At 41.1% G+C, this 27,552-nt stretch overlaps 1 protein-coding gene across 9 annotated transcripts in view; it reads left to right on the forward strand.

The window, feature by feature from the left end:
- The window catches only part of PREPL (prolyl endopeptidase like), a 39,319-nt gene extending 12,027 nt beyond the window's left edge, over nt 1-27,292 (forward strand). For 5 of the 9 annotated variants that reach the window (XM_077337301.1, XM_077337318.1, XM_077337363.1 and 2 more), the window contains 11 exons: nt 392-595; nt 1,552-1,672; nt 3,859-4,075; nt 6,225-6,410; nt 15,290-15,493; nt 16,345-16,520; nt 20,197-20,413; nt 22,337-22,486; nt 24,408-24,540; nt 25,753-25,835; nt 27,041-27,292. In XM_077337301.1, coding sequence (XP_077193416.1) covers nt 392-595; nt 1,552-1,672; nt 3,859-4,075; nt 6,225-6,410; nt 15,290-15,493; nt 16,345-16,520; nt 20,197-20,413; nt 22,337-22,486; nt 24,408-24,540; nt 25,753-25,835; nt 27,041-27,097 — 1,748 coding nt within the window. In that variant the 3' untranslated portion in view covers nt 27,098-27,292. Of the gene's footprint in view, nt 1-391; nt 596-1,551; nt 1,673-3,858; nt 4,076-6,224; nt 6,411-15,289; nt 15,494-16,344; nt 16,521-20,196; nt 20,414-20,525; nt 22,309-22,336; nt 22,487-23,095; nt 23,264-24,407; nt 24,541-25,752; nt 25,836-27,040 lie in introns of those variants that run through there. The other 4 variants (XM_077337310.1, XR_013230985.1, XM_077337344.1 and 1 more) reach the window with 4 other exon arrangements.
- Nucleotides 27,293-27,552: the final 260 nt, after the last annotated feature.

The raw sequence follows: 27,552 nt of genomic DNA on the forward strand, positions 1-27,552 counted from the left end.
ACAATCTGTATAAAATGAAAATACTTAATTAACCTTTACTGGTGCTGTGTATCTTAATGGCGGCTGTCCAAAATTTAGCAATAGAGATGGTTGTGTGGCTTCCTCCATCACTCAGCAGCTTCTTTATAATTTCCCTTGTTGGCAGGACTGGTACAGGTTGCAAAGGTTTCCCTATAATCAGGGTACAGGTTGGTACAGGTTGTAAAAGTTTCCTATAATCATAAATGGGGCAGTCATGGCCTTTCATTCAACTTGACAAAGTATATGTATGCAGTACTAACTCATTTCAAAAGGGTTCCTTTATATATGATGAGGATGTATGCAGAAACAGTTGTTGGTTGTTTGTGTTAGTTCTGTTATGATAGCATTGTCTTTTTCTCTTCTATTTTAGAGAAAGAAAATATAGAAGTATTACTTAGTATGAAAGATCTACCATTTCATGATTTTTTTATCCAGCGTATCCGAATTTCCCCAGATCATAGATACATCGCTGTTGGTATTAAAAATGCAAATTCTGAAGAGCGTGTTTGTATCATTGTGAAACTGGGTACACTGCCTGTAATGGAGCATATAATCTCAAATGTATTTAGCTTTGGTAAGCAAATAAAATAAACCATTTTTGTTTTATTGCATAACAGACTTTGATTGTCATGCCATCAAACCATCCAGATTAACTAGGCAGTGCCCTTTGAAAACAAATCCCTATGTGTAAATTTTCAACACTTAAAATGTAATTCTCACTTATGATTTGCTTTATAGCACCACTCTTCCTTTGGGTCTTTCCATATGATAGAATCTTCATCCTGGACTATCTTAGGGCTGATACTGATCCAGTGCCAACTGTATCATATTGAGGGAGGCATTAGGTTTGCTATGTTCTTTATTCCTGTTAAAACATGTATGTACCAGTTGAGAATGGGACAATTAACCTTCAAAAAATTGTCTACAGAATAATCAGAAATTACTGTTGGGCAGGAACTTTGCTGTTTGCTAGTTTAGTTTTCACACTCATTAACAGATGCAGCAGGCTAACACTTGTCCTCTACAAAAATAAAAAGTATATCTTTCACACTATGACATGTATGATTGGCATCAGTTACTATCCAGCAAGTGACCACACCTATGTTCTACACATAACTCACAATATCAATGAAAATTCTAATTGTAGGATATTTGTGCAGTTTCTCAGCATTAAAGTATTGTGGTTTGAGTGCTCACAGAAATTTGATTATTACCCAACAGAAAGGCCTTGGAAGATTCTTTAACAATTCTAGCTCTACTGCAGCAATAGTGCAAGGAAGCAAGAAACCATAATCTGTGAGGATTCTAAGCCTCTGCAGTGGTTTCCTGTTGCTTTCCACATTAGGTGATGGCTTGGATCCCAAGGACTATGTACAGTCTACTGTAAACATATGAAAAGCTTTGTTTGCATTCCAGTTATTTGAGTTATCTTAATTAAATTCATTTTGTTTTGCATATTCCAACAGTATAATAATTTTTTCCCTATAATAACCAACTATTTGTTTGACTTCCCTTCCCCCCTCCCCCCAGAATGGGCTACCCATGATATTCTGTTTTATACAATCCAGAAGAACCTTCAGTGTCATGAAGTATATTTATATGATTTTAGTACAAATTATTCTGACCTGGTTTATGCCGAACAAGATGCAAGGTAAGCAGATATGTTAAGCTTGAAATGTTCAGTATGTGGAAGATTAATACCCATCTTTCTAACTAGGAAATAACAGGAAAAGTTTTCAGTTTTGGGCAGCAAAGGAAGACAACCCACCGAGTGCTCACTTTCTTAGTGAGAGCTCAGAGAAACCTGTCCATGTGGCTGCTTTCTTATTAGTCAAAGGAGGTGTGAACAGGAGGAAGGTACTTACTGGGCCCTTAAGGTTGGCACGGAGATAGCATGTCTCTGAGAGGGGGGAGAGGCTCTAGTGAGCAAAAGAGTCCAGCTGTGAAGCTGCAGAGAGAACTGCTCAGACAGATAATGTAAATGATATTGAAAGAAGAGATAATTCTTCCCATTCCACTTCTATGTATCCATATATATTTATGTATCCTTTTATATATATTTACGAAGCTGCCCAGGGGGTGGAGCATGTCCGGATATCCGAGCTCCAACATGGGCCAATCAGGATGTGGCTGGCCACACCCTGATTGGGTTGGCTCCTACGAGCCCAGCCAGGAGGCGGTGGCAGTGGCGGTGACTGCATGAGGGGGCCAGCCCACAGCACAAGCCCGGCCCTTGCAGCAGCTGCCAGCCGCAGCAAAAAGACGCGGCGGCAGTGGCAGCTGGGGGAATGAGATCGTGCAGGGAATGCTATGTCAGCAGCAAGATGGTCCCGGCAAAGAAGGCCCTGTACTGCTGCGCTACAAAAGGTGTGCCGCTTACTGCTCCTCCCCACTGCAGCACAGCACTCCCTCTGCAGCACGCCTCTGCCAGCACAGGGCAAAGTTGCAGCTGCTGCCACTTGGCTTCCCTCCCTCTCTGTGGCAGGCAGCCACAGAGTGGCTGCAGCAGCCACACACCAATCACCAGCAGCACCTGCAGGAGGAGTGGCAGGGATGGCTGGCCTCTCAGCCGCAGGTGCGGAGGGAAAGGTCAGTGCATTGCCAGACCCCTGCCACCTAGGGGGGAGGGTCTCCTTTGGCCACAGGTACAGAAATGCCTCCTCACGCTCTCAGCCTGCTGCCTGGGGAAGGGGTGACGGCCAGCCGGCCGGGAGATCTTTCTGTGCCTCCCCAGGCCTGCCTCCCCCCCCACCTTCCTCCTGCTAGTGCCCGCTGCATTTCTGCATGCAGTGGGCTTTCCAACTAGTGTGTATATATGTGTGTATGTGTACATTATGTATATATTTGTATGCATATATGCATATGTATGTGTATACATAGAGCCGGTTTGGTGTAATGGTTAGGAGTGTGGACTTCCAATCTGGCATGCCGGGTTCAATTCTGCACTCCCCCACATGCAGCCAGCTGGGTGACCTTAGGCTCGCCATGCCACTGATAAAACTGTTCTGACTGAGCAGTAATATCGGGGCTCTCTCAGCCTCACCCACCTCATAGGGTGTCTGTTGTGCGGAGAGAAAAGGGAAGGCGACTGTAAGCCGCTTTGAGCCTCCTTCGGGTAGAGAGGAAGAAAATATATATATATATATATATATATATATATATATATATATATATATATATATATATATATATATATATATATATATATATATAATTTTTACACTTTGACAATGTGTTATATGTTCATGTATCGGCTTCGAAGTACTCTGGATGAATGTATTTTCAATGCTATTATACACTTTAATACTTGAACAGGGAATTATGATATGCTTTATGCTCAGTGATGTTTTGATAATTTTTAAAACCTTTTAAAAGTCTTTGGACAACTAAGAGTTCTCTTTTTTACATTGCTAAGCATATTAGAGACAAGTTACCTATGGAAGCTACATCATGAGTTCTCAGAAAGCCTCTGTAAGCTCCCTTGGTCATTCCTTCCTGTACAGTTTTATGTGCTTGGATATAGACACTTGTATTACAATTTTCACATTACTCCTTCCATGTCTTTAGATATGGCTGTGGTTCAGCACCTTCATGTCTCTTAGAAAGATTCATATATAAAACTACTGATAATTTTTGTATCTCATCTGTTAGAATATATGAAGTTTCTAAAGTCTTCTATGTGCATTCATAAATTGGATACTATATGTACCATGTCTCCACATAACTTTCTTTATTGATGTTTCATGCCATCTTCTGTTATCCTGGTGATATGGATGTCCTACTGATAAACTTGTGCTGTATTCCCTAACCATTGCATTGTTGCTTGTTTGATTGCAGATATTTTGTCGATCTCTACTGCACAAAAGACAAGCGCTTTCTGACTATAAATAGTAATAGCAAGACTACCTCTGAAGTGTGGCTAGTTGGCTGTCACCACCCTTTTAAGCCTCCTATTCTTGTACAACAACGAACAAAAGGGATTATTTACCATGTTGAACACAGAAACAATGATTTGTACATTCTTACTACGTATGGGGACCCAGTAGGCTACAAGGTATGGGATTCTGACATGCTAGTAACTATTCCAGGCTTTCTCAACCAGGGTTTCATGAAACGCTGGGGTTTCTTGATGTCCATTGAAGGATTCAGTCTGGGACTTCATGCTTCTTTGTCAAATGCCAGTTGGGACTTCATGCTTCCTTGTCAAATTCTACCCCCATTAAAAGGATGCTTAGGGCTGATCCTGCGTTGAGCAGGGGGTTGGACTAGATGGCCTGTATGGCCCCTTCCAACTCTATGATTCTATGATTCTAGGTGCTTTTTAAATTGTAACAGGTAAAGGCACTTCCCAGTTTAGCCCTGGAGAATTTGAACTCGGGATGCTTTCTGCAAACCCCACTTTTTTACCCCATATAGATAGATACAATTTATTGTATTATTGTATTGGCCATCACAATACTGTCAAATCTACAGAGTTCTTACCCCATATGTATATATGCATCCAACTAATTGCAACCCTTGTAAGGAGCTCTCAAGGCACGTGAGAAGCAGAAGTAATTTGTCATTGCCTTCCTCTGCAGGGATTTCTTTGGTAGCCCCACATCCAAGTACTGACCCTGCTTAGCTTCCAAGATCTGAGATGATCGATGTATACAATACCATAGGATTCTTTAAATTATGAAGAACAGTGAGCCCTCATAGCTTAAAGGACTGTGGAAAAAATTGGGTGTGCATCTACATGGATATCAAAATGCACATATGCTGCATCGACACAGCATTACAGTGAAATATTCATAATGTACTAGTTGCAATCACAATTTATCTTACCTATGACTTCATGATTTTGAAATGAATTCTAAAGTACAAAATTAGTAGTAGTAGTAGTAGTAGTAGTAGTAGTAGTAGTAGTAGTAGTATTCAGAGTCTTAGTACCTGTCCCTCCCACACCACCCCAACCCATTGTGGGAACACTCATCTTAATTTTTTTTTGTGTGTTAAATATATTGTTTGGATTTTGATCCCCACATGAAGTTCACTGAGTGCCCTTGGACCACTCATCTCTTTCAGTCTAACATGCTTCAAAGTACTGCAGTAAAAATCTAATAGTGAAAAAGAGAATTACGTACATTATATACTGATAAAGAGTAGGATAAAGAGTATGATAATGGTGTGATAAACATGAACAAAGTTTCAGGCTTTCCATAAACCAGTGCCTGACCATTTCATGAACCTCCCGCTTCATTTTTGTGGTCACTTTTTTGGTTAAAGTATCTCAGTGCTGAAATATACATCATCTTTTGTTCTTCTTCTTTCTCTTCTTCCTCTTCCTCTTCTTCTTCTTCTTGATTTAAATCAACAACTGGTTACCTGTTCTGTAGCAGGGCTGTACAATTCTTTCCATGGGTATTGTGTTAAATAGATATTTCATAGTGCTAGGTTAGATATAGTGCTATTGAAAAAATCCTGATATGTGTTATCATTTAAAACTCTAGTTCTAATGTGAAGGAGTTCATGCTGCTATTTCCTATCTCATTTCTATTGCATAAAAACCCACACAATTTTAGTCCTGAGTGTGTAGATCCATCACAGTTGTTGTCATTACGTTCATTTTTACAATATATGTTGTTCTAGAAGGGTGATTCTGCCCATTTCCATTCCTTAGCCCTTGTGGACTCCATTTCATCCTTTTATTGTCTTTCCTGCTGAGATGTTTGGAAGCATATAGAAAATGCTGCAAAAGATGTTGAAAAGAAATATCAAACATTGTTCAGCTGGGTACTTTATTGATTGATGGCTGGTACTTGAGCAGAAGCAGAAAATGTGTTACTCGGCTGGTTATTCCCTCCTTTGTTCCATTACCCTCAAGTGGTCAAAAGTTAACTGCCATATATAGTATATATACATTACCTCCTGCTTCAGAGGACAGTGGGAGAGAGATTGTAGGTTCACCATTTCATCTGAAAATAACTAGGAATTAGGATGAAACACCTGTGTACTTTCAGATGCTATGAAACTGGACAAATATGGCTACCTCACCAGAGAATCCCAAAATGAGATGCTACAATGTATGTAAACAATAATGGCAGGTTATCACAATGCAAGTCTAAGTTAACTAAGTTGGTATCCTTTGCAGTATGAGAATTTTCAAGTGTCATGTAATTGTAGTTATAATATAAGCATGTAGGCTTTTCTTTGTTTTATAGTTGATAAAGGCTCCAGATGATTCATGTGGTTTGGAGAATTGGCAGTTCATATATAGAGTAAAAGAAAAGGCCAAACTAATTGAACTGGAGATGTTCAAAGACCACTGTGTTGTGTTTCTGAAATACTGCGGTCGCCTCTACATAGATAATATTTCTCTAGTGTCAAACTCCATTCATACTGTTAAGGTAAATGTTTTATTTAAAGTACTTTTTTTACTTTTAAAAGAATATATTTGGAAACACATGTGATACCTTCTGAAATGTACAAAATGTTTACTCAAATTATCAAGAATAATCCAGCTAATTTTGTTGATGTGAGCAGGAGTTGGGCAGAGTAGAGTAATAGAGTATGAATACAGAAAACTCAAATTTGAGCTCCTGTTAAATGTGACTGAGATTCAGCGACTTAGTGGGATAGTCACATGTTTGTGTAACTGTGTTATTTATTTAAAATATTTCTGTGTTGTCTTTCACTGCAAATAGATCCTGAGGAAGCAAATATTAAAACAATTCAACATTAAAACACTCTAGTCAAATATAAAATAACAATGATAGAGTATACAATACCAAAACTGGGAAGGAAGACATATAACAGTTGTAAGGGAAGGCAAATGTAAACCGCTTTGAGGTTCCTTCAGTTAGAGAAAAACAGCATACAAGAACCAACTCTTATTATTATTGGGGTATGCCAAAGAAAAGTGGGAAAAGTCTTCATCCACTGGCAGAAGGCAATGTACAGAGAGACAGATGAATCTCCCTGATGAGGGAATTCTAAAACTTTGGCACTTCAGCCAAGAAGGCCATTTCTCATATTACTGCCTGTCCAGCCCCAGATAATGTGGGGCACTCGAAGCTGGGCCTCCAAAAATGACTGGAATGGATGGATAGGTTCATATAGCTAGGGGAGGTGAAACAAGACTGAAGTGTTATGGTCCTACACCCATTCCAGCTAACATTCTGGCTACAGAATTCTGTACCAATCTTAAATTCTGGACAGTCCTCAAGGGCAGAACTGCATAGAGTACATGATGGCAGTACTTTAGTCTAGGGCATGCACCATAGCAACATTATCTTTCCTGCCCAGAAAGGACCACAGCTGACCCACCAGCCAAAGCTGGTGAACCATACCCCTCTCACCACTCACACTCTCAACAGCAGGCCTAGCTCGAAGAGCACCCCCAAACTACAAATCTGATTGTAGTGTAGTGTAACCTCACCCAGAACAGGAGATATCCCATGTCCTGCTCAAATTTCCTCTCCCACCAGCAACACCTCCATTTTGTCAGGGTTCAGTTTTAGTTAGTTTTCATCCATTCCAAAACTGCTAGCAAGTATTGGTTCACAGCTTCTACAACCATGTTGGAATAATAAAATAGAGCCAAGTTTTATCTACATATTGGTGGCAACTCGGTCCTTATCTCCAGATATCATCTCCTAGATGCTTTACAAAGAGGTTGAAAAGCATAGAGAACAAAATAGAAGTTGGACAAAGTAGGGCAAAGGCCAGAAGATTGAACTGCAGACCTCCAGCATCACACTTTGAAATCTACTTTTGTGGCAGGACTGTTCCTCTCCATTCTAAGCCTGAAAGGCAGTCTAAAAGTATACCTTGATCAATGGGTTCAAAAGCTACTGAGGGATCCAGGAGAATTAACAGGATCACAGTCTCCCTGTTTATCTCCTGATGACGCAGAGTGATAAGCAGCAGTGGCCCTCGAATTTCTGTTGCAAAGTAAAAAATGGCTGCTAAAAGTTTTTGATGCCATCTTTCCAAGTCCTAGGGAGAGTTTGTTCTGATGAGCTTAACTCTGCCAACAGATAGGTTGCCTTGATGAAGAAAATTGGTAACCAAAGAAATGTAAAAAGCTACTATATCATTCAAAGCTGTTTTGAACAACGGTGCCTTCTTGCTTATTAAAGGGTTAGTTGGAGCGCTGTTCTCTCTCTGGCCAGCAGTAACTGTTTCTTCTGATAGTACTGTTACTGGTGCCTTAGTGAATGAAATCTTAAGGTATCCTATAATGTCCTCTGTCATGGAATAACCTTGGTTTAGCTTTGGATATTTCTAGTTAGGCTTTGACGCCACCTTGTCTCCTTACAGATTCAGAACAGCAAAAAAGAAACAACAGCAAAAGGACATAAGAACAACATATAGTGTCCAGTAGCAAGTTAAAAACAAGATTTACTTATTTATTATTTATTTGTTTAGGCCAGGATCAGTAGCATATAAATAAATTAATAATAATACATACCCCAATTTGATCTCTAATGTAGGCCCAAAGCACCTTAAAAATATTCACCCCTCCTCCTTTTTTACCCCCTTAACAACAGCATTATGAGGTAAGTTACTGAAAGAATATGACTAGTCCCCCAACAGGCTTCCATGGCAAAGTGGAGTTTCAAACCCGGATCTCACAGATCCAAGTCCATCATTCTAACCATTACATTGGTGTAGTGGTTAAGAGCAGCAGCTTCTAATTTAGTGAGCCAGGTTTGATTCCCTCCTCCTCCACATGCAGCCAGTTGAGTGACCTTGGGCATGTCACATCACTGATAGAGCTTTTCTGACCGTTTTGTAATATCAAAGCTCTTTCAGCCTCAGCTCCTTCACAGGGGTCTGTTGTGGGGAAAGGAAAGGGAAGGTGTTACTCAGCTGGTTATTCCCTCCCTCCAAGGTGATTGTAAGCCGCTTTGAGACTCCTGGCAGAGAAAAGCAGCATATAAAAAACAACTCTTTTTCACTAATAAATACAGATGTCACTCCCTTGCCAGTAGTGCTTCTGGTAGTCAAGGGGCAGATAGCAAAGTTCACTTTCTCTCTCGCTCTAAAACAGTGGTTCCCAACCTTTTTGAGGCTGGGGACCGGCAGGGCAACTGCCCACCCGCGCATGTGCACATGCGCCATGCGCGATTTCGGCACATTTCGCACATGTGCAATACGCGGGCGCGGCCCTGATTCCCTTCCCCCCCCCCTCGCAGTAAGAAGCTTCCCGGGCCGCAAGCTTGCGGCCTGGGAAGTTTTTTACTGCAAGGGGGGCGGGGAGAGGGCGCCAAGGCCTTCGCGGCCCGGCAGCGGGCTGCGGGCCGCGGATTGGGGACCACTGCTCTAAAAGAAGGAGATTGGAGCAAGAGGAGAGACAAGCTCTCTCCTTGGGTATAAGGATTAAGATTTTGGAATGCTCTGAATCCTCCTCAAATAAGGAAGGAAAACTTTTGTAAGAGGAAGAACTGATGGTCGCTGCTATGCAGACCAGTCTCTTTCCAAAGGACATTTTTTACAAAATCCTAAAGTGTTAATTATTCTGTAAATCTCTGTTGACAAAGAGGTAGAAACACCAGCAGGTTCTGCCAGAGCATTCCCAAATGAGGATCTTTCCCTCTTGGAATTCCCTTCCCAGCAATGTTTGATAAGGTGGTCCAAACAGAATGGCAGTCTCCAGATAGATGTAAATCTAACCAACATATCATCTCCAAGTTTAATTCTCTTCTAACAGAGGCTGTGGAGTATTTCAGATTGCCCTTGGTAGATGATCCAGTGGCTAGCTTGCATTCCAGTTTGGTTCTTCCTGTGGAGTCAGATGGCTTGCTCAAAAATCCATGTGACAGTAGAATTGAAGGCACTCCATAAGAATTTGAAAGCTTCCTCAACTTCTCTTAGAGCTTCCACTGCAAATTCTCTTTCCAGGACCATTTACTCCTGCCCTTCAGACCTTTCTGCAGCTGGAAATGACATTCCTAAGGAATTAAAGGATGCGTTAAAGAAGATTGCATTACCAGCTACATTTCCTGCAGACAGTTCTCTAGACGCAGGCTAGAATGGCTGATTCATTTCTTTGGAGAATGCATCGATGAATATTTGGTGAAGGATAAAGACAAGAAGTCATTAATTTTCCACTAGTATGACTACAAGCCCAAGAAACACTTTTCCTCCTTTCAATTGTGAGTTCTTGCATTGTGTAGGGGCTTGGACTAGATGACCCTAGAGGTCCCTTCCAACTCTATGATTCTATTATTCTAACAGATATATAACAGATTCAGTAAGATAGAAGTGGCTCTCTGTGCATCACATCAAAACTTTCAAGTTCCAAGCTTTTCCAATTTGGGGTGTTTTTATTGGGTGTTTTATTGTGTTTTTATTGTTATAGTAAACTGCCGTGAGCCCAAAGTGGGGAACGGCGGTCTATAAATTTAAAAAAAAAAATTAAAAAATCAAAATATCTCAAGGACAAGGTCTCGACAAAGAGGAGGCACCCTGACGAGTGGCCAAAGAAGCTATTGTATGCTGCTCCCCCCACACAGAAAATTCAAAGGATGATTCAGAGAGTAATAGACCTAGAAGTGGACGTTGTTTTTGTTGCTCCATTCTGGCCATGGAGGCCTTGGTTTCAAGACCTAATGAAACTTTTCATCAGGGAGCCATCTCTGGGATACCACTTCTTCCACAGTGGTGTCCCAAAGATAATAATAATTATTGATGGGATTCCTGCTTCACAGAAAACATCCTAAAATTGCTAGGATAGTGTGATGGATGGGCTAAGGCAGTGGGGACCTTTTTATCTTTTTATCACCGGGGACTACTCAGAAGAAGAAGAGTTGGTTCTTATATGCCACTTTTCCCTACCTGAAGGAGGCTCAAAGTGGCTTACAGTCGCCTTCCCATTCCTCTCCCCACAACAGACACCCTGTGAGGTGGGTGAGGCTGAGAGAGCCCTGATATCACTGCCCGGTCAGAACAGTTTTATCAGTGCCGTGGCGGGCCCAAGGTCACCCAGCTGGCTGCATGTGGGGGAGCGTAGAATCGAACCTGGCATGCCAGATTAGAAGTCTGCACTCCTAACCACTACACCAAACTGGCTCTCAACGCCGGGTATCACTCACCGGGGACCACTCAATGCCTTTTACTGAGGCCCGGTGGGAGGGGAGGTAGTTTACTCCTCTACTCTCAACTACTGCCCTAACGCTCTCTGATCGCTATGGTAATGTTTAAAAATCCCTTCAAAATAAGATACAGACTCGCCACAACAATGAACATAAGGAACATTTTATTTTCATGGAAATTTTAACTCATGACAATGACAAATCAATGGGAATCCTGAGCTTGTTTCTCTGCAACGAGATAGTCCCATCTGGGAGTGATGGGAGACAATGACACTCGTGTGTTGTAAAGGGCCAGGGGGGAGGGAGAAGGCGAACTTCGGGGCCCACCTCCAATTAGACGAAGGACCACGTGGTCCGCAGCCCCACAGGTTGGTGATTGCTAGGCTAAGGCCTTCTCCTTTCTATCAATCACCTGTCCTCTGTATACCTGTTTGGTGTGTAGCTAACAACTAATCAAGGCCCATGGATGGCTGAGGAAACCAAATGTGAAGGTGAGAGAAAAAGATGTTACAATGTCAGCTCAGACAGATTTTGTGAATGAGTGTGTGAATGTCCAAGGAAGTGTTTGTAGCAATCTCAAAGCCCAAATTCTGAAGGAAACTACTGAGACTGGTGGTTTCTGAAAGAAACTCACATTTACACTGTGAGAATCCTACAATTAAAGGAAAACCAAGGCCCATTCCGCACAAGGACCAATGTTGCCAATTGGTTCCTGAAAGCGGAAACGCTATTTTTAAAAGTGCAATCTCGGCGTTATGCATACCTGCCTTTGTAGTGGAATCCAGTAGCGTTTCAATCGTTTCCCATAGGTTTCCGGTCTCACAAAAATCGCTAGAAAGGAAGCTATTTTTTCTGTGTTTTGTCCCACCCCTGGCCATCAATCAAACGAACAGCCAATGGGCGGCTGTTATCATGCTCCCGAAAAGCCCCTTTCCCTTTAAGAACAGGTTTTTAAAAAGAAAAAGAAAAACACACGTTGCAACGAATATGCCTTGATTCCTCTTAACATAGAGACCCATCTAGCTGGTGTGTGAACTGGCGAGTCATCGTTACCATACTCCCCCAAGTGAAAAAAAATCCCCCCCCCCTGCATGGGCGCTATTTTTGGCTGAAAATAAAGGGAACTTGCAAATGGGGCTGTGTTGTGCTTGGGTACTTAGGGGAGCTTTAAAGCAGTTCTGTGGAGGGACTGTAGCCAGGGGGGAGGGACTTGGCTGGAACCGCATCAATGGGAACGCACAGGTCTTTTTCGCTAGTGTTGCAGATTGTTTGCAAGAGTGTAGCGCTTTTCGGAGGGTGAATCAACTTTTCTGGATTTCCCTTTAAGCGCTACAACGAATCGCTTTTTGCGGGACTCTTTCAGGAGTGTGGCAGATTGTGTGCAACATCTTGCGGAACTGCAAATTAGTAGCATTTACAATTTGCAAGCCTTTGGCAACATTGAAGTCGTGCGGAATGGACCCAACATTTGCCTCAATAATAAAAGCTTGGCTGTAAACTGTTCTGTACACACAGAAGTTAACACTCTGTATATTGAATCTCCTTATTTCTCGTACCCCTGGTTGTTTTTTTTATCCTGTTCTCCTGAAGTCTTATATGTAGCAACTGCATTCAGAATTCCAGTTGGCTGCACCCTCTATATATAGAATTGGGTTAGAAACTTGCCACTCTCTTTGCCCTCAAAGTAGTGAGAAATCTAATGCCCCCACCTATAAAAACACCCTCAAACTGGAAGATCTGTTGACATGATGAGTGAGCTGGAAGCTGTAGTCAAAATTGGTGTTATTAGATGTAGATACTGATTTGAAGTGGTTTTAAAAATGTTATCAACTGTGTTTTAATTATTTACTGCTATTTTGATTTATGATTGTTGTACACCATCCTGAGCCGGCTTGCTGGGATGGCGGTATATAAATCCAATAGGTTAATTAATTAATTAAATCTGTGTGCAAGAGAAAGGACTTTGTCTTTCCTCCTCTCTTTTCTCCTCTCTTTAGTATGGCCGTCACCAAATCCTAGCTTTCCTTTCTCTAGGCACATTCTGAGCCAGATAAGTGCTGTCGCGTTGTCTGCAAATGGCTTCCCAAACATCTCATCTCTGTCTGTATTCTAGTCAGGAGCTTGTGTCTAGGTGTGAAATAACTATAGTTTTCTTGTTGTCTTTTCTGCAGTGAATGCATAGGGTCATAATTTCATTACACTGGCCTGGCCTTCTGAGTGGTTAGTATAGAAGGACCTTAAAATCTGCTTGTCTAATTGATCAGTTCTAATTCACTGAAAGAATAAAATAGATTGTCAGATAATTATTCAAAAAGTCACTTTAAAATGTATGAGACTAGTGTATGTAATGAGAAAAGAAACCAGTATCCCTATTAAGTCCTGGAGGTTTTTTGTTCCAAGTGTTGTAATAACTTGCAATCTAGCAGTTTTACTTTCCAGTCTGTTCCTTTTTAATAAAACAGCTACTTTGAGGTTAACCACTGAATATCCTGAAAGTTTGAAGTGTTCTCCTACAGGTTTCTTAAGATTCTTAATGTCAGAAGTGTGTCCATTTATCTTTTTGCATAATGTTTGACCTGGTCGCCCTCTGTAGAGAACAACAGGGCATTATTGGCATTTAATGGCATATGCAATTGAAGATGAGCAAGTGAGCCATATTTATTTATAGAGGAATTTATATCCCGCATCTTCACGCTTGGGTCCCAGGGTGGGTCACAAATACAGAATAAAATAATCTAAAAGACATTTAAAACATAACCTTCACCCTCCCTCTCTGGTCAGGCAGCACACAGAGGAAACTAGATATCAGTGTCTGAGTGAAGAGCTGTGTTTTTACCAGGCACTGAAATCCATATAAATTAAGCTTGTTATTCCTGTTTGGTCCTTGCATCTGTTAAGCATCTTTATTATGTTGAATGCTGATTTGCTTCTCACCCTCATATATATGGACTGGCAACTCCTATTTCAATGTATCTGAAGAAGTGTACATGCACATGAAAGTTTATAACTTGAATAAAACTTTGTTGGTCTTAAGGGTAACACTGAACTCGAATTTTATTCTGAATCAATTAAAGTAAACCATATTTCCTTGCAACAAAGTATTACTTTGCCTAGGCAGATTTTCTTTTTAACTTTTCAAACCCAATGGAGAACAGATCTGTCTCCCCAAAATTCTAGCCAGTTCCAGCCTTAAAATCCAGCTATCCAAAAATATTTTAAGATTTCACTTTGTATGCTTGTAATAAAAGGGTAAACCTATACACTCTCCAACTAGTCTCCTAATGGTAGCATTCAAGTTAAATATAGTCCCCATTCTGTAGGGTTTTCCAGACTTTTTAGATTGATCCTCTTCAGGTTTTAATCAATTACACGGAGTGCGGTTTTTCTGTGTGAAGCTTTTTGACTCCGACTGCCACAATTCCTAAAGCCTTTATCAACCTACTAACCAGAACTCCTTAAAAGAAAGTAAGCAGTGGGTAAGAGACCCTGCTGGTCTCAGAGAATGAATCTTGATTCCTTTCATTTCTAGGAGTGTTGAAGTCTTAAGACATAATAGCCCTGAGTTTCTGAGTGTAGCTGTGCCAAAAAATGATTTTGTTCTTCACAATGGCTAGCACTGGGAACAAAGTCAGAGGCAGGGATTGTAAGTGGCTGAGCACTCCAGAGCCAAGGCACAGCCTCAGTGCAATAGCTGACGTTGACTTGGCAGTTTTTCAAGTTGGGAAGAAAGAGTAGACTGGAGAGAAGAAAGATTTTGAAAACTTTCTAATAAAGCACTGGTGCATATGAAACGCCTAAACAAATAACCCGTGTATTATAATATTTCTTCTATATTCTCAATGTTGTATTTTGTTTAAGGCATTTATTATGACTTTGTTTGCTCCTTTTATTTCAAATTGACACAAGGTTTTGTTTTCCATTTCAATTACTTGTTGAACCTCATTAAGTAGCTTTTAAGGAAAGGAGAAAAAAAGTTGTTAAAGTGTTGCCCTCTTTGTCATGGTGTTTCTTTCGACATTTTTAATTTACAAGGGGGAGGGACTGCAACGCCTGGCAGACACACATGGCAAAGTTAATTAAGCTTGAAGTTCAAATCCTTTCATCAAAGAGGAGGCATCGAATACCGTTCTGTAAAGACAGGCAAAGGCTGGGGGGATATTAACAACTGCTGGGATTTTTTTTTCCAGCTACCTGCTTGGGCCTGTTCATTTGAATTGGAGCCTCATCCTGAATACACCACTAGCACTTGCTATTTTTGGCTTGCCTCCCCTGTTCAGCCTCCAGTACGTTTTGCATATTCATTGGTAGAAAACAAGCTTATTGAGCTCACGGAACAAGAGGTATCCATTGCAGTGAACTGTCATGCTGTACACTTAGAAGCGAAGAGCAAGGTAAGATTATGTTATCTCTTCACTGTCTTTTGAGCAGCATCAGGGTGGGAATGTCGGGTTGACAAGTATATAAAGGACTCTGGCTTCTGTGTTCATTCAACTGGCACCGTTTTTCCCCTCAGTGTGGAAAGAAGGAGTTCAGGAGTTATACCGTTTATTTGCCAGCTTTATTTTTGAGAGGGGGACAGTGTATTTCTTTAGCCAAGAAAGAATGTCATGGCACAGAAGATTTACTGGGATAGCCATTTTCACTTTAATGCCTGGCTCACTCTTCCATGGAAGGAAGTACTTGTGAAGGGCATTTTTGGACTGTCTAGGAAAATCATAAACTCTGGCTATATGACAACTGGGGAAAATTAAACTCCCATATTTATGTGTGTGATATGATGCAAAAGAAATTAAAATGGTAAGGGCTGTCTTCCTGTGAATTGTCAGTCACGAGGTAAAAAATCCCTAGCAACTTTAGAAACTGTAAAATAAATATATATGTTTATAGAAATGTTAAGTTCATAACAAAAGATTACTGCTGCACTAAGTGCTAAACTACGCTATTCCTAATGTATAGGGGTATGATTAGAGGGTGCAGGAGGAGCTAGTTGTTTTCTTATTTTACAGATATTTCCAGTGCTGCACTTAAAAGATTTTTTGTGCTCCACGTTGGTAAACCAACTCAGCAGCAAGCCAATATCCCAGATTTATTTTTCAAGAGTGCTTTTTCGGGGTACAAAGTACGGAAGAATTACTGTAATAAGAAAAACACATTTAAAAATGTATAATTGAAGCTTTTGTCTCCTTGTGCCCCTTGTGAACTTTGAAATATCGTTTCACATAAAATACTCCTTCCTTTCTAGGATGAAGTCTGGGTGCCAATTACAGTTTTCCATAAGTCCAATTTTGTGGAGCTACACAGAAAACCACTTCTGATTCATGTATATGGAGCTTATGGCACAGATGTGAACATGAGCTTTAAACCAGAAAATCTCATGTTAATCGAGGATGGGTGGATCTTAGCATACTGTCATGTTAGGTAAGTTATTTACATTACCATTACTAAACTGCTTTGTATGTTTTTGTTTTGTTTTGACATTTTTTGTTTTGTTTTTTGCTGTTGGGGAAGTGTGTGTTTAGGAAGTCTTTTGTCTTTCTATTTGTATTAGTTTTCTATGAAGTACTGTTCATAATTTGATTTCTCCATAAATATATGTAATGCACTGCTTTCTAACAAGCTGTATTAAAATTCACCAATGGGAATACAATTATTTCAGTTTACTCTTTTGATTCCTATCATGCTATTCCAGTGTTAATTTTCTATCATGTCTCATTTTTTCCTTATGCTTAAAGGGTAAGTTAAGTTTTTGTGATACTAAATTTAGTTTGTGAAGATTTACCTAAGGTTTACCTAAGGTCAGATACTATAACACAAGCATTTGCTGAAATTCTGTAAGTTATTTCAATGGTATTATACAAAAATGTAACCTTGCTGCTTCTGTTTGCTGGATAAATTCTGTTTTATGTTTGTCCCCTTCCTCTTTTGTGACTATATAGAATGTGTTTTCAGCTCTTTCCTTATAGTTCTAAATAATCACTGTCAAATTAAAATAATTCAAAACAAATGTGATTGTTTTTTCCCTGCATGGATTAGGAAACTGTGAACACAGTATGTTCATATGAACAAATACTATTATTTATTTTAGAGACACTGGATCTAACGTATAGTGCATCACAGGAAACCAACTCAACAACTCAGTTTAACTGAAATACTGGAATTTTATAAATGTAATAAATAAAAAGTATTGTTATTTAATACCTGCCCTTATCATATTATATATAAGAAAATCTAATTGGTTTCAGTGGGAGTTAATTCCTTTTGTGTAACTTTGGGAGCCTGCCCTTGGTTTCAGTAATAGAGAAAGGATATAAATCATTGGAAAAATGAAAATCTCTAAGAGAAATACCTTTAAAAAGTAGACATTCGTTTGAATGTTTTCCTAATTTTTTCTGTATCCTGTGAAGTGGGACCTAGTTGATCTCAACCTGCAGGTAATTTGTGGGACTCATACAAGTCATGTTTTACGCTCACTGATCTCAAGTTCCACAGTGCATGCTGCAAATTACTCTTCCTTCTACTTTCCTGCTCCTGTACACTATTTAAATATTTTGTACAATATTGAATTAAGCTTCATTGCAGCAAATATTCTGTGCTGGTATTCCTGGTAAGTTGAGAAATTCCCTTTGAGTTGTTTATGCAATTTGGATAATTTTATCTTTATCCCTAAGTGCATTTTCTTATTAGCATACCTAACTCAGGCATTTTTTTAAAACCCTAATGAATTGTGAGAGGGGGTGTTGAGCAAGTACCTAGCCCAGACCAAAGCAATAGCATCCATAAAATGAAATTTCCGTAGCCTTTCAGAATATTTATAAGAATTTCAACATTTTAAAAAACCATGCTCTTAGTAAAAGAATCCCTTCAAGGAACACCAAAAAATTTGATGTTCCACTTACATCACAAGCATAGTGCCCATAAATGAAGGAGTCCAGCAGAGTACAACACTTTTGCATCAAGCTGAAAAAGAATGGCTGGGAGGTGCTCAAAGCTTCCTCCCCCTTGTGCTGCTTGTGCTTGTAAAAAGATAAGGGGGCAAGACTTGTATTTTAAGTGTAATTCTACACTCAAGGGCATTGCATTGCAATGCAATTAGAGTGTGCTGTAAAGATTGTTTTTATTAATAATGAAAAGCTATAATTTGATTTCTGTAGTGAGAGAGAAATATTTCAAGTCCTGCAGAGTCAAGTCACAGTAAACACACATAACAAGATTTAAGGCCGCCTTAGTAGCAGTGTCACAGCTGTGGAATTTCCTGTCCAGGAGATCTCTCTTGGTCAGTTCTTTTATCAGTTTTAGAATGTATATGGATGCCAGTCTTTCATGAGTGGGGGAAGCGTATTCAGCCTGCCTAAAATGTACACTGGACCCAAGGAGAGAGCCATTTTACTTAAATAATTAAACTAGTTTTATAATTATTGCCTTGGATTTCATTAATGTGCATATTAATTTTATTTATTTAATTCTCCTCTGGTCCCAGTCAGATTTCCGGCCTGACCATGGGGTAGAGACAGTGCCAGTCTCCCAGACAGATAACCTCCACTGCCAGTTGGACCAAGGCGGATCAGCACTCCTTCTATTAGACCTCTCAGCAGCATTTGACACAGTTGACCATGAGCTTTTAGCTCACCGCCTCACCAATGCTGAGATCAGAGGGACTTCCTTCAGTGTCTGATCTCCTTTCTCTGGGATTGCAGACAGAGGGTAGCCCAAGAAGAGATTTTATCAAACTATCTCGAAGAAGAAGAAGAAGAAGAAGAAGAAGAAGAAGAAGAAGAAGAAGAAGAAGAAGAAGAAGAAGAAGAAGAAGAAGAAGAAGAAGAAGAAGAAGAAGAAGAAGAAGAAGAAGAAGAAGAAGAAGAAGAAGAAGAAGAAGAAGAAGAAGAAGAAGAAGAAGAAGAAGAAGAAGAAGAAGAAGAAGAAGAAGAAGAAGAAGAAGAAGAAGAAGAAGAAGAAGAAGAAGAAGAAGAAGAAGAAGAAGAAGAAGAAGAAGAAGAAGAAGAAGAAGAAGAAGAAGAAGAAGAAGAAGAAGAAGAAGAAGAAGAAGAAGAAGAAGAAGAAGAAGAGTTGGTTCTTATATGCCGCTTTTCCCTACCCGAAGGAGGCTCAAAGCGGCTTACAGTCGCCTTCCCATTCCTCTCCCCACAACAGACACCCTGTGGGGTGGGTGAGGCTGAGAGAGCCCTGATATCACTGCTCAGTCAGAACAGTTTTATCAGTGCCGTGGCGGGCCCAAGGTCACCCAGCTGCTTGCATGTGGGGGAGCGCAGAATCGAACCTGGCATGCAACCCACAGGGTCATTAGTATGCATTAATTGACTTGACTTAATGTTCTCCCCACTGATCCACCGTTCTACTGTCATCTACTGTTACCACTATGTTATTATAGTTATAAATATTGAATTATCTGTATCATTCCTGCTTTATATAAACCATCCTGAGCCTTCAGAGAGGGCGGTATATATAAATATAATAAAATAAATAAGTAAATAAATACATCGTTGAAATATTTCACTATATGCCACTTTGAAAATTTTCTAATCTCTCCAAAACACTTAACATACTTCCTTGGAGCAATGTTTTCTGATGGAAAAACTCAAGGAGTATTTTTTTAAAACCACAAACTTGTTTAATGAGGTGAGGTTAAGAATTGGCACCCCAGAAGTCAAAATCAGTATACTTCTATGGCTGTTTTGTACCCCAATAACATTTTTGTGTCCAGAAGGAAAACTATGAGCAGCTATACTTTGGGGACTTTGCCGATGTTCAGGTTCTCTTTTTTCCTAAGAGGAAAAAAAATGTAGAGCTATTTCTCTAGACATAGTGCCCCAAAAAAATGTAGTTAGCGTAGGAATTTGCCCACACTAGGGATACAGGAGTTAAAATAGAAATGCTGGGGGATTTTAGCGGTTCTTTAACTATGAATTGACAAATTATGAAATCTTTGAGCAAACATTTTCAAATCAAAGTATTTTTATCATCCACATTATGAAATTTATATAAACGATTTCATTTATATAAAATTAGGAAGTGATGGAGCTGTTTGCCAAAAGATGTATAGATTTTCTTACACATTTGTCTAATCATTTTATTCCAGAGGTGGAGGAGAGTTAGGCCTAGGATGGCATAAAGATGGATGTACTACTAAGAAGCATAATGGTATCCATGACCTCAAGGCATGCATAACCTTGTTGCATAAACTGGAGTTTTCTCAGCCTGTGTATACAGCCCTGACAAGTCTGAGTGCTGGAGGAGTCCTTGCAGGAGCTCTGTACAATAACGATCCTCACCTTATCAGAGCAATGGTTTTACAGGTGAGAATTTATCATTTTGTTCCACTTCACATTTCAGGGCATTCTTTTGAGCATCACTTTAGAACGGAAGTTTCTGAGGTCTTTCGTATGTGTGTATCCTATTTCTTTATAGGTGCAAGCTGAGACCCAAATCCAATATACTTTGAGCACTCCTGGCTAGACTATACTCTCTCACCCTACTCTTGTGCAATCACTGATCCAAAACTAAAGCCCATGCATTCTAGCCCTTAATTGCAGGTAACGCTGTGTATTCTTGGTTCAAAAAGTTGAATTTTAAAGGGGTTTTTTTCTGCAGCGTTTGTTTGTTTGTGTGTTTGTTTGTTTGTTTGTTTGTTTAGATTTTTATACTGCCCTTCCCTATGGCTCTGGGCAGTTTACATAAAACATTTTGGAACATTTACATAGAACACTATCAAAATCAATATAACAATATAACAATAACATATCAACTAGAACAACTAGAACAGTATTTCAGCAATAACTTTGACACTCCCTCAGTAGGTTTGATCTCCCAGTCTGGGGTTGGGACCTGTAGATGTTATGGGTCAGTGACCATATGTCAGTGACCTTATGTGACCGGACAGCCCATTTTAATTTCCAGTTTCATCCACAGTCACATCCCAGATTGGCCGGTCTCCCAGAAGAAAGCAGTGGTTTCCACAAGCTGCACCCAATATATGGGGATGCCATATGCAAGAGATGTTCAGAGGTGGTTTGCCATTACCTGCTTGTGCATAGCAGCCCTTGGTATCCCATCCAAATACTAAATAGAGCCAACCCTGCTTGGCTTCCAGGATCTGATATCGACCTAACCTGGATCATCCAGGTCAGGTCCTTGCTGGATTGGGGGTAAGAATATCAGTGTGGCAATGAGAGGATTTGCATTAGATAAAAAAATAAAATGTCAAGATAAAAACAATTATTGATAGAAAAGACTTTTTCCCTTCATATGTTTTAACCATGGCATAGATTAAGATTTGTTTGTAGCCTGTTACAAATTTTAATAGAGAATAGAACCTCATAAAGGAGAGTGGAAAATCCATATAACCTCACAGACTGTTTCTGCACTAGCAATATTGTTTGGATTTGCATTTTAAAAGGGTAAATTTTTTTTCATCTGTTTCCGCACTGAAATCCACTTCTTCAGGTGCAGACCCAAATTGCCCTCTCACTTGCCCTGCAACAAAGGGGAACCCCAAGCAAACCTAATTTCATCTTGTCTCACAGGGTCTAATTCAGGGCTGTTCAGTGCATTTGGGTTCTTCACTGCACCCACAATTTTGAGTCGTTTGGGCAAGTCCCTTTCCTCATCACCATCCTCCCTCCCACCGGCTTTCCCTTCCTCCATCCAAAAAATCTGCCTCTTTTTTCGAAAGAAAAAGTGGTCATCGTGTTACCATAATGTTTCTAAGTTTTACAAAAGCAGTTTTGCATGGTAGTGTTATAACGTTGTAATCCAGGGTTGTTGTTTTTTTAAAAAAAATACATACAAGACACTTTGAGGGAAGGAGGGAGATGCGATCAAGGGCACAGAATGGTGGGATTAAGGGGCGCAACATAAAACAAAGGTGAAATCAGGCACCATTTTGTAAAAAACATTTTTTGAAATGTGGGAGGGAGAAAAGCATAATGGGAAGCTGCCTTTTCGGAAAGCATTATCGCAAATTTCTGCCTCTGTCAGAAAGCATATCGTAAATCTCTGTCAGAAAGCGTATCGCAAATTTCAGCCTGGGAAATGAGGGGAGGACAGCCCAAATGTGGAAAGGCCGGAGTGGACTCGTAGCATCCAAAGGAAATCCAAAGTGAGGTTAAAACACGGTATGTCTCCTAATGTGGAAATGGTCCCAGGGTATGTCAACAATTGTCCTTTGATTCTCTGTTATTATCTTAAAGGTGTAAAACAAATGTTGGTTTGGTTCACAGTCTCCTTTTCTGGATGTGTTAAACACAATGTTGGATCCTCATCTCCCTCTGACCACTGAAGAGCAAGAAGAATGGGGAAATCCATTGGTTGATGAAACATGCAAGGAATATATTCAAAGCTATTGTCCCTATCAGAATATAAGACCACAGGTATAAGACCATCTTTTCCTGTGATATCCATAAGTACATTGTTAACATTTTTTAAAACTTTGAGAAGTTTCTAACCATGTCACAGTCTAGCCCACCTTAAGGATTCCGAGTCTCCTGGATTTTGTTCAAGAACATCTTACTGGTAGTTTAACTCTCTTCTTAAAATTGATGGGTCTTAAAAGTAATAAACTGTTGCTTGATTGCACCTTGTGTATCTAATGGTAACGTATGATGATTAATTATGCAACAAGCTTTTATCTTAAAAAACAAATTCTTGTTCCATCCGGAGAGTTCTTTAAATGAAGTTTGATGAACCAGTCTCATATCTTTCAAGTTACATCATGACCCAAGATGGTAGCTGAAATTGGTTAGTTTCCATTAACCAGTGTCATAATGCTCGCTACACTCAGGCACTATTAAATCTTATTAAAGCTTTCTATAATGAGACTATAGTACAGCTAAGTGTCTTTCTGCAATGTGGTTTAAATGTGTCCTACTATTAAAGCAAACCTTCTTCCAGAGGTAGGATTATGCAGAACACAACCTGTGTGAAAAATATTACTTCCAAATTTATGACCTATTTAAGATTAGTTCTTTATTTTTGTATAGATTGTCTGGCTGCCAGACAAGAGACATCTGGAGGTGGTTGACATTGCCCAACCCCACATCATGACCCTGATATTCCTTGGAGGACACCCTTCTAGATGCTAGCCAGGGTCAACTCTGCTTAGCTTCTGAGATCAGATGGATGGGATTGGGCTTGCCTGTCCTATCCAGGTTGTGTATATTTAAATGATTTTCTTGAACTAATCCCATTAAGAAATAATCCTGGGTTGTGCATGACACTCATTAATGAAATCAGAATCTAGTTTTGGGAATGTACATATTTCCCCCCTCCCCCATTGCCTCTTATGAGAGATGAATTTCCTACTACTGCTTTAACTGTGGCTATGGCTCTGTTTCTCCCATGTTTCTCTCTGGGTTCTGTGGATGCAATTCTTCACTGCCGAGCATGTTTGTCTTGTGCTGGGCAGGAACACTGCACCCCACCTCACTTGGCCACGTCCAGAGGGCGCGGGAGGGAGAGCTCCCGAAGGCCGGGCGAGCGAGCAGCGTGGAGGCGACTAGGAGGAAAAGGCAGGCAGGATTGTTGACAAATAGTGATGAGGGGGAGGGCACCTGACCCCCCCCCCGCCCAGAGGGGCTGCACTTGGCACACGGGCGGCCGGGGGGCTCTCCATCGCTTCTATGAATGGAGCCTGCGCCGAGCGGCCCGGCCAGGGCTGTTGACGCCTCGCTCCGCTCCCCCCCAAAAGAGCCTTTCTTGGAGTGTAATGAACAGGCGCATTCCCGGGAGGTGGCACTGTACCCAGTTATACTTGCAAGGAAGCCCAGGGCAGGTGTGGCAGCAGGAATGCCTGCCAGTTGAGGGGATGTTCGCGTACCAGTCCCGGGCAGAGGGGACTGACTCGTGAGTAAACCTGCAAAGAAGCGAGGCCGCCGGCAAGGCGGAGGACACTGAGGAAGGAGGAAGTGCGGCTGGAATTTAAAGGTGGCTGGAGGGGCTGCGGCTCCCAATTGGCCCCTTGGCCCGTCCCAGACACGCCGGCCCTGCTCGGGGGGGGCAGGTGGCAGAGGCTTTGGCGCAGCCATGGACTTGGGCAGGAGGGGGTTCAGGGCAGGGCCCCACAACCAGGAGGGGGGTGGGGGCACCCAGGCCGGGGAGGCGGGGGGGCCCTCCTGCACCCAGCTGCTGGCCCCCTGGTGCCCACTGTATTGGGCCTACAGTGGGCCTTAAACCCTAGTCTTTCCATAATTGTCTATAGCCATAGTACCAAGTAATGGCCTCACAGCCTGGCATCAGTAACTTCATCCTAACTCAGATGTTTCCTTTCCTTTTCATTTTTCCCCCTCTGCTCAGCATTATCCTTCTCTATTCATCACAGTCTCTGAAAATGATCAACGAATACCTCTCGAAGGAATATTAAGATACATGTGTAAACTTAGAAAAGCTGTAAGAGATCATGTCAAAGCCAAAAGCACAGATGAGAAAGGTAACTTATCCCATTTATATGTGGTTGGCCAAATCATCATGCAAGTATATGGCATGAAAATAGTGCTCTAAAAATGGAGTTGTAAATACAAAGAGTATTTTGCATGTCTTTTACTCAATTACAGTTCTCTAAGTGGCCTTGTCTTACTGTACTTACAGCTCTGTCTTCAATAACCAGGATCATTCTTTGTTTCTTTGTGTAATGAATTCTATCAGCCATTGTTTATTAGAGAGATGTAACATTGCACTAGAAATGTGGATGTGTTATTCAGATTTGGCACTGCAATCTTTGGGACTCAGAAATATAATTGCAGTCAATAAGAAATGGTCATTTCCCACTTTTTAAAAGGTTCTCCTCCGTTCACTGACCCTTTCCTAGTTGTTGTGCCAACCTAGAAGATCTAAGGATATGTGGCAAGTGCACAGCAGCAACCACAGTTGTCAGACACTGGGTAGTGACTACAGTCTGAGCATTCAGTATCCTGGACAGCGCAAAGGCCAGCAGGGCAGTGCTAGGCATGGCACAATGGAAGAATGGATAGCTGGTACTGAGCGGGCAAATTTCTTGGGCACTACTGGCAGGCAATTTCCTAGTGGTTTCAGTGGAATTCCAGTTGTGAATTATAACACCTTGAGGGTTGCCCAGGAGCAGGCAGGCAGTCCCACCCCACCTGGAGCGCAGAGGCCTCTCCCCCCCCCCCCGCCTTCCCTGTCACTTTAAAATGGTGCTACACCTGGGAGACAGCTCCCAGCCGCGGAACCATGGTAAACTTACAGGGAAGGCTAGGCAGGAGGGGGACGCCTCCACACTCGGGGTGGGGTGGGGAGGGACTGCCTGCCTGCCTGTGCCCGGGCAGCCCTCGAGGAGCACTTTTGCGGTCCTCAAGGGTTGCCCAGGTGCAGGCAGACCTCTGTGCTCCAGGTGGGGTGGGGTAGGTTGGAGGGACTTTCAGACCTTGGGGAGGCCGAGGGGGGGGCTGCCTTTTCCTTCCTTCCTTCCTTCCTTCCTTCCTTCCTTCCTTCCTTCCTTCCTTCCTTCCTTCCTTCCTTCCTTCCTTCCTTCTGCCTTTCTGATTTTTTCCCTGTCATTCTTTCTGTCTGTCTCCCCCCTCCACTACCTCACTAGTGCCCGCTGCATTCCTGATTGCAGTGGGATTTTTTACTAGTATAAAAATAAATAAATAAACTACCCTCTGTTGCAAATTTGTTTTAGGTCTTCAGATGCCCAACATTATTTTAGATGTGCAACCAGGAGGCAGTCATTGTGGTTCTTCTTGGGAAGATTCTTTAAACCAGGTTTGATCCCTATGCATGTTTTTTAATTGACCAGAGAACCCAACAGACAACCGTAGATCTAATCTGCATAATAAGGAGAAAATAGCTTTCATGTCTGGGGATAAAATAGAAATGTTAACATCAGCAATGTCAATAAAGTACAGAAATAGCTTTTGACCAACTAGTGTGTTTGTGTGCGTGAGAGGGAAAGAAATTGATACTCATATTTCATCACTATATTATTTTAACCATGATATTGCTTTGGTATTGTAAAAAGAATAATACCTTTGTTCATCTCAATAGTAGCAGAACCTTACAACAGAGATTAACAGCCATATATAGTGAATTGTTATACCTTTGCATAAGTTCTTGTGATGTGATTCCAATTCAACAGAAGAAAACACACTCTAAAAGAGATGCCATTGCTATATTTCCGTGGGCTGGAAATCTTGAACTAGAACCCAAATTTGCTTCAATAGCAATGACCATTTATCAGGAAGGCCAGGGAACCCAAAGGGTTAGATTCAGTTGTTCCCCTCCTATCTAGAAACCTGGTCCGCATTATTAAAGACTGGAGGTGACTGTGGGTTGGGCTTTTTAATGTCATGCCATACCCTTATCTGAAGGGGAGGCTCTCCAGCACTTGTCCCCCCAAAAAGCAGTAGTGGCAATGGCCATATTCCTTGTGTATCCTGTTATATGTATCAGGACCATGTTTATTTGTGTGGGTGAATTGGTGTGGTTTGTACAGTTATGAACCTAAATGTGCAAAAATATCATAATTGCATTTTTCTAGAGTTAAAATTCAGCTATGTGGAAACATAGGCTATTTAACATAGATGCACTTTCTTCATACATGGCAGAAGGAAGTAAAGTGGTTTTGAAAGCATTTAGTGACACTGGCTTCAAAGATGCTGCTTATGTTCTGGCCACAAGCTGTGTTATACTTGACAGTAATGCTCAATTCACAGGAAGCTTTTCTTATCTCAGTGAAAAGCCCATTACAGCAGCTGCCATTTTCTAAAGAGAATTGAGCAGGAAGAACTTTGATTACTCTTTGGACTGCAGGAGAATCCACATTATTATCTACAGTGTGAGAGGAGCACGAATAGCATGGGAAGGGGACCGGCAACAGAACTGTAAAGAGCTGAGAATACCTGTGAAGTGTGCAGAAGATTACAAAGAGTTTGTTGATGTTTAACAGCTGAATGTTTTAATTGTTTCAGGTTGCCATTCAACTAGCTTTTCTCTACAGTGAGCTTGGACTAGACATGCAAAAGTGACTCGACAAAGCTGGCGCTTGTGACTCAAGTAATAAATCAGCCTCGACTGAATGGCAAGCTACCCACATGATTATTACAATGATCAGATGTAATATTTCAGAGTAATCATAGCTAATTTGTAATTTATCAGATTCCTCAGAAATAGATGACTTCTCCAAAAAATTTTACCAAATAAAATAATGTTTACTGCAACAATTAGAAATGAATTCCTTTGTTATAAAAGATACCCTGCCAAGTTTTACATTTACACCTTCCCTTCCTCTTCCCGCAACATACCCCTGTGAGGTGGGAGAGTCTGAGAGACCTCTGACAGGACCACTCAGTCAGAACAGCTCTATCAGGGTTGTGATGAGCCCAAGGTCACCCAGCTTGCTGCATGTGGAGGAGCAGGGAATCGAACCTGGCTCACCAAATTAGAAGCTGCTGTTCTTAACCACTACACCACACAAGTGCAA

This window comes from Paroedura picta, chromosome 1, assembly GCF_049243985.1.
Source record: "Paroedura picta isolate Pp20150507F chromosome 1, Ppicta_v3.0, whole genome shotgun sequence".
Lineage (NCBI taxonomy): Eukaryota > Metazoa > Chordata > Lepidosauria > Squamata > Gekkonidae > Paroedura > Paroedura picta.